Below are 8075 nucleotides of genomic sequence, written 5' to 3'. Positions count from 1 at the left end.
TGACGTTGTTTCCTTTATCCGTGGAGCGGCTGTTGTACTTGCGCCCTCACGTTTCGTTGCCAGGTGGAGGGTGGGGTAGAAAGGTTCCTGCACTATGCTTTTTGGCCAACAGTTTCCCTTCCTTGCTATCCCTATTTTTGTTCCATTAGTGGCAATAACAGCGGAGAGCACTTGTTCAGGCAGTGCTCCAAGAAGCTGGTGGTTTTGCCGGTGTCAGCTATAAAAACGTAGAATAAAATAGTACAAAACATAATTGTTACTGCTGGCTCCCAGCTTCTGAGAACAGTACCATCTACTGCTACCATGAATGAAACCAGCCCAGGGATAATAACAGTAAATTTTTTCCACAGAATTTAGACGAGGCCACTATGATTCATCTGTGAGCTGAAGGTGAAACTTCCAGATCTAATAGATGTTCCGCCTCTGCCATCAAATTCGTGCTTCTCTTCTGCTCAGGCCATTGCTATTGCTAACTGGTATCAACTGCCACTTTCTGATGGGCATGGAATTGTGCTGCATTACAACAAAAGCCTTGGTTAAACAGAGCAGATCTGATGATTTGAAGGAAACTCTTCTGTACTTCAGACATTTATTTTCATTTAATATATTATTAGATCAGCTGTTTACTGAAAATCTCACTGGAAGTTTGCAAAAAAAAGGTAGACGTGATTAAGCCTTTGCCTGGAATGGTGCAGGCAACCAGTAAGAGCATGTCCTAGTGCAGGCTGCCATGCAAAGTCAGTAACTCACTTCGGAAACTCCTGTTCACACGCAGTGTTAGATACGTTCTGAATTTCTGCCAATTCAGGCTTCTTTGGGTTCCCGGGCAGAGGATCCGCATACCCCAACCTCAAAAAGCACAATCCAAAGCAGGCGATATAAATGGTGCAGAGGCAGGGAAGCATCAGGCTCTTCGACGGAGATAAAACTGGCAGCGTTTCTGCGCATGCACTGGCAAACATACCAGTTATGTTTGGCACTTCGCTAACAAGGCAGGGGTTGGAGGACTTCACTCTTGGACTTGAGTGGCTAAATTCCACTGTAGCCTTGGCTTCAGAAACGCAAGCCCTTCTGGGCCAAGGTCCTTCCGTGACTCAGTTCAGAGCACATAAAGTAGAGAAAATAATTACCTCTCATCACGCAGAAGTGCTGCAAATAAGTAATATGAAATACTCTATGGCACTTCTATTACTTTTTCGTAGTTCGGGTCCATGGCAAAGGGGAGGGATTGTACAGCAAAACAACCTGACAGTTACCAAATTACCTGCTGTAGGAATTAATATTCCAAACATCACTGAAAGCCTAGTGCAGGCTCCTTTGAAAATCCCAGCCATAGCTGGGATTCTCTTTTAAAAACAAATGAAAGGGGTAGCTAAGAGCTATGAACACTGCAAATTAATCTTTGCTCTTGCATACAGCCTTTTGGATTACCTGCACTCTCTTAACTTGACCCAGGACTTCTGCATCCTATTTTTTCCCCCGTTTTCCATATTTGCTGCCAGCTTACTACCATAATTTGTACTCTGACAAATACACTTTCTATCCTCATCACCATTTCTGGGTCACTTTCCAGAATAAAGCCTTTGAAAGCTAGAGATCTCATTTTGACCAGTTATAGTCACAACTACTGCCGCACATGCGAACATTTCATGAATTCTCATCTGTCTTCTCGCTCACTGCCAAGGGCAAGGGTAAAGATAATATTTCATGGCTTAAGTGGCCTTATAAAATGTTCATGGGCAAATTGTAACATACTCTTCTTTCCAAATCACATTTTTTATCAAGGCAATAGCGTAAACAAATAAAAAAATCCTTTCGATTCATTTTCAAGCAATATATTCTGATTGTGTAAACAGCTTCTATCTCTGGGCAGGCCAGCTGGGTTACTTGGATGGAGGACCTGCTTGTTACATACAGGAAAAATCAATACACTTCACAGCGCTCAACTGCTGAAAGCATTGAGTCAATTTAACGTTAGTGAACACAAACCAAAGGCAACACTCATTTTCATTTCAAAAGAACTTTTGCTGGAAGAATGAAAGAAAACCGACAGGAAATTCATACAACTAAGTTTCAAAAATGAAACAAGTGGAAAATTAATGGCCATAAAGTCTACCAGTTACAGGTAAGGAGGATACAGGGTCTGAGTCCAAGTCAGGCAGCTAACTGCTCATTTTATGATCTTGCTCCTCAGTCAACACAGTAAAATAATAATGGGGAGGGAAGGCCATGGCAGCAACACGGGCAATAAAAATGGAAGAGCTATCATGCAGCTTCTTAGAAACCTCGATTACATCCATTATCAGGTTTTGTTTTAAATGAACAATAGTATCTTTACCAGCATCACATTTATTCCTGCTGGGACAGGGTTAGCTGTCAGCATTTGCAGTTGTGATTTGGCACACCTCTACATCTGTGTTTTTCCCGTAATTATTCCTTAATAGCAAGAGCTTTGGCTCTTCTCATTACTTCAAGTATAAGCCAGGTTGTCCAGACCCCACAAATCAAGAACAGTTTGTACGTCCTAGAACAAAAGTGATGAAGCAGCAGTGAAGTGCAGCTCTACAAAAGCTTTTAAGGGGGTTCGATCGCTGCGACTTTTGATAGCTGTGTAAAAAGAGAGGTGTTCTGCTACGCTTAGCTGGATTTCTGGCAGGGCTGCAACAGAACACTGCAAGCAGTTTCTGCCCGGCGTGTAATGTGAAGAACAACAACAAAATCTCTCCACTGAAACAGTACTGTAGTCAAGAAAGTAATTAGTATTATTGCATTTTACAATGTATGTGCTTATTCATATTACTTTCTGATACATTTTGAACAAAAATGGTTTCTCTCACTATAAAAAACGTAGTACAGAATGTGCCAGTGCGAGTTAATAAATGTATACATACCACCTGTGGTTAACACTGCAGTTTAATTAGAGCTGGACTTAATGACTTGCTTCTCACTACAAATGTGCTCCATAGCCTTATCTGGTTTAAATTAACATCAGCACCAGAGCAGGCAGGCAAGTGCAGATCAAGCCAAAGGTGTGCTTTTCTTTATTTCTGTTTATATTATTTTATGTGCAAGGAAACTATTCTAACGTTGCCTGACATAAACTGCAACTGGGGAGCAAATACTCAAGTTCAAGAACTTCTGCTGCATAGCGAGATTCCTTCACGTGTACGTAGATGGGCAAAATACAATTCAAATCCCGCTTTGCACGTCAGTAACTTCCAGAGACGCGCTTGTCATGTGCTAACAGCTTTTGGCTGAATTCCCGCTTCTATGTCACATTCACAGAGCGGAACAAATAAAGTCCTAGCTAGAACTTCAAATCTGATTTACCTCTGAATTTTAGTGAGGACACCTGTATGAGTTCTATAGGACCAGGAAATCAACAAAGCGTCTTGTTTGATGTTTCACACAAACTGTTATGACAACTTACGTAGAGTTGAACAGTTTCCGCACTGAAAGTTGTTTTTCCTTCAGGCTTAAAAATTCTGCTTCTTGGCTGTGTATGTTGTTCTTTGGTCTAGCAGTAATGTTGAAATAATGCATTTTCTTCTAAAGGCAAACCTGACAAAACAGCCAGTTTGTCCGTTACCCAACAATCAGCATTATTTTGAATTAGAATATAAATTCGAAATTCTAGCAAGTTGGGTCTACAGATGGACACACAAACTGTTACAGGACATCAGATTCAGCCCTTTGAGAGCATAAAGCAGTGCTTAATAGATTTCTACAGCTGTCTCGTCAGCAAAAACCCACAACCCAATCCTACACAAACACAGCAGAATGGCAAATCCAGCGCAACCGAGTTTTCAGTAGCACCTAAGAAAAAAAAAGACAAATTATTGGCTTTGGTGAGTCTATGGAGTGGCTGACTACTTCCAGAAACGTTCATTTCCCAAATAATGACTGACAGGCTAAAAAAAAACCCTTTAAAACATATGTCAATACTGTCATTTATGTGTCAAGTTTAGATCTTTCAAGAGTGTTGATAAAAACTAGAGGAACCTGACCAAATGTTTCATTCCTGTTATAGCACTCATTCAGCCAGAAAATGAAAGGAAACTGAGACCGAATAATTTCAATCTAGCCAGTTATCCACAGAACTATACTTTATATACAGTTTATTTCACTAGAGATTTTAATTTTATACATAGTATAAAGGGGTATCCTGATATCACACATATAGTTACTTTACCGTACTGTTTAAGAACCAATTTTTTACATAATACAGTATTAAGTACCATATTAATTAAAACAAGTGATTTTTTAAAAAAACTACATATAAATGGATGTTTATCATATGCACAGTGCAAGAATGTTTTTATATCATTGTAATCACAAAATGTGAATCTAAAATACAACACCGTGATTTAAAACTGATTTATAATTAGGATGCTCTGTGTTGTAGACAGGTTGATTAATCTTTGTTTGAATTACCAAGCAATGTTAAATTCCAGACAAACAGCAGCAGCTTAAAATTATGATTTCAGAAAGATACCTTCCACAGTAACCCAAGTTTTACAAAACACTGGTTTATCCCTACTTCTGATCTTGACAGTGTCCTAACAAAACAGAAGAATGGCACAGATTTCATTTGGAATTATCTGGTAACTAATGCTAAATAAATTCTTTATTACTTCCACACAGGAAACCTTTAAGGACGATCGAAGAGGTAAAGATGGAGAGGTTTATGGGCAGAATTCTCAGAATTTTAGTACTGGAGTACAGGATTTCTCCTCTGCAAATAGGAAGAAAATACTGTAATATAAATCAGGTTGTAATATTTACAGAAAACAATTGTGGAAAAGAAAGCATTCATAATGTAAACACGTCAGAAACGACTTCTTCATTTTCCCTTTTGCAGAGTGGGGCAGTGAATGAATATCAGCTAATAAGAACCAGATGTCTTCCTCGGAAGAACCACTTCACCATCACAGAATATACGTGGTAGTTGTTGAGAATTGCTAACATGTTTTCTCCCCTCCCTCCCCCCAAAGTTTCAAGTTCAATAAATAGTAGAAAAATAATCCTTTACTTAAAAATCTTGAGATGCATTGTCCCAGGTTCCATACAGCAATTGTCGGAGCAGTGAATTTTCTACGCGCAAAACAAACCGCAGAGAAACCAACAGCCTTTCCCCCCCGCCTCTATCCGGCACTTTTTTAGTCTTCAGCTGCACAGATTTCTGCTCTTCCAGTTAAGGAAACCAAATCATCTCTGGCTCTTTTAAGCTCGCTCTCTCCTCTTGGCTCAGCATAACAGGGCTTCCAAAGCTTCAGCTGCTGTATAAACTTGCGTCCCTGTTTCTGGAGGTCTAACGTGCCTCCTGCTCCATTTTATTAAATGTTATGGCAGGTCCATTCATCAAGCACATTTCCCTTCCATTTCAGAGCCAACCTTACATTTATAAAAATGTAAAGTTTTTATGCCTAACAGTTTACTCAGGAAGTTAGTTAAATCGTTCCTGGTGAAAAGCACAGAAACAAAGCTGCCCGTTGCTGCATGGATCATTGTTCACAAGTTACGTTTCTTGTGTCGTCGTTCATTAGCATTCTGCATCCACAGTGTGTACCGTGACTGCAGCCTGTAGATGGTGGCTGTGGTGAAGAGTTGGGTGGTGCAACCGGTAGTGGTGAAACTTGTGACTCAACAGGGCGGCTGTTTGAGGTGGCGTGTCCAGGTCTAAGTCTTCATCGTGGTTTCCAACATCGACACCAGCCGACAGTGGGTCGTTATTGCATGGAGGGTTTTCACTGTCTTCCTGAGGACTCATCGTGCTGTAGCCTAGAAAATAAATCGGCAGGACTAAGAATTAAAAGCAAAACTAAAAGGTGAATATTCCACGGTGCTGACTGCTGCACCCTTCATGGAATCAGACACAGTCAGTGCTTTACAGAGAATAAAACAATTAGTTTTCTTTAACGAACAGAAAAAGAAAAAACCAAACAAAACCATCCTCTCCTGTAAGTTCATAATGGATCCCTTTCTCTGTCACCATCTTTGTTTATGAACTTTGGGGACCTATGGGCTGTACCACCCCAAACAGTAAAAAACAATCGTGCGTTCAACAGTTTCCTACAGTAGAATTGCTAGCACTGATTTTAAAAAGAAAACATAACAGAATTGTTTTGGGGGTGGTATCTTTTAAGATATTACTTGGATTTTTACAGACAAGAAATAGGGGGGATCCAGTACCGTTACCTCTATTCCTGTCAAACTACATCTTTCCAGCTATCATATCTGGAAGCAGCAAAACTTCTTCACATCATCTTCTTGCATAATCACAGGATTATATGTTTAAAAGGAAGAGAGCACTTTTCACCTGTGAGGGTCTATTTCCAAAAACCAAGCATATGCTTTTAACGCTGGTGAGCTTTCCATGCGGTTAAGGAAATCTATTGAATCCACACGGGAAATGTTTCACACAGCAGGTCCATTAAGCCAGATAGTACTGACGCTTCCAGCTAAGCACGCGCACATAGTGCAATGAAGTCGAGGCTCTCCTTTGGCTAAAATATCTGCTACTGGAGTCTGAGAAGTTAAAAAAACCAGATCAGCTGTCTATAGGCGTCATGAGGCATTGCATTCACTGGGATATCCTAAGGAAATGATGTCACTAGAAAGCTAGCTAACAGCTAACCCTCGCAAGACAAGATCGTGCTTTCTCAGTGAGCAAGCTGTCTCGTAACAGGGCCCTCGGAGATCTTCTGTCCCTTTCTTTTGAAGCAGGTGCTAGTAGTTACAACGAGAGTTGGATTTACCACTGAAACCAGCTGTTACCACTCCGAACCAGTTTGCAGTACAAACAAAACCATCTCAGTATTTCTAAATGCAGAAACACAAACAAAATTGAAAAGGAAAAAGATCTTGCTTGAATTAGAAAAATAATCCTTCTCAGAAAACTTGGGCTAAGAGCTGAAAAACCACTAGTGCTTCTGAGCATCTCAGTCAGGTTTTCAGCTCGAGACACCTCAAAGAAGTGTGTTAAAAGTATCAGGCTAGGTACCCAAAGCTGATTCTCATTTCCCATGGTCTGAGTCATGGTTTCTAGCTGGCAGAGAGGAACTGGGGGAGACGAGTGGGCAGCCCTTTGAAGAAGATGGAATTACAGAAACTAAAAATAGAAGCGCGCATTTCAGAAACAGGTAGACAGTCACCCTGCTAACCCTGACATGTTGCCTAGAAAGATGGGAAGGATTTGCTAGGACTACAAGAAATGGAGCAAAAGGAGCATTAGTCTAGCAAATCTGCCTCAGCTCAGGTAATCTGGCCCCAAATCCAGGGTAATTCCTCCTAGAGCAAGATTGCCTCTCGGGCATCTGTTCATCCACGTTCCAAGGCTTCGGCCTTCAGATTTCCTGTCCCTCAGCAATTCCATTAGTGCAACCACTGTCTTAATAATTGACCAGGTCTGCTGTAACATACCCAGCCACGACGACACGCAGCTAGAGCCGACATCTGTGGCAGACTGCCTTGTCTAACCCTCCTCTTAATTTATATTAAGCCGCCTCATGAGTCAACAGCATGAGCAACACCCTTCTAACAGCTTTCGAGATTTAAGAAGACTTAGTCTTAGGGCATGAGAGACATGTCAGAATTCCCTGAACCTAACAGGCTTGAAGTGTGTGTGTGTGTGTGTGGCAAACGCACATGGCTGAATACCCTTCACTGCTATACACATACACAGTTAATGTTGATCATTATTTGCGTAAAGGTGACGTAAGATGTCCTCTGCGGTGATGGTATGGACTGAATGTGCAACAGAAAGGCTAAGGAGGCACGTGACACATTGGTCTCTAAATCCATGCTTACTTCACCCCAGCAAATGCAGGTGTCCAGCACATGTTGCTGGAATTTTATGAAAGATGTGCATGTCATGTCAAAGAGAAGAGCAGCAGAGATGCTGACTTGATGGCAAGGGATTTGCTTTCTCTCGTTAAGTAGGAGAGGTCCATTATTATCTCAACTGAACATCTAGATTGTTAGGGTTGGCGATGGAAAAAGAGTGTGGAAAATGTAGTACCATTTCTGTCGGTCTGAATTCTGGTCACCCAGTGAAGGTGGCAGAACCCAAAATC

General features: G+C 41.1%; 1 protein-coding gene across 1 annotated transcript in view; it reads right to left on the bottom strand.

The window, feature by feature from the left end:
• Positions 1–4098: 4098 nt before the first annotated feature.
• Positions 4099–8075, bottom strand: part of CACHD1 (cache domain containing 1) — a 111180-nt gene continuing 107203 nt past the window's right edge. The window contains exon 27 of the mRNA XM_050900546.1: positions 4099–5781. Within this exon, the coding sequence (XP_050756503.1) occupies positions 5543–5781 (239 nt within the window). The 3' untranslated portion in view covers positions 4099–5542. The remainder of the gene's footprint in view (positions 5782–8075) is intronic.

This window comes from Gymnogyps californianus, chromosome 8, assembly GCF_018139145.2.
Source record: "Gymnogyps californianus isolate 813 chromosome 8, ASM1813914v2, whole genome shotgun sequence".
In the NCBI taxonomy this organism is placed as follows: Eukaryota; Metazoa; Chordata; class Aves; order Accipitriformes; family Cathartidae; genus Gymnogyps; species Gymnogyps californianus.
This window is presented reverse-complemented; position numbering and strand designations above follow the sequence as displayed.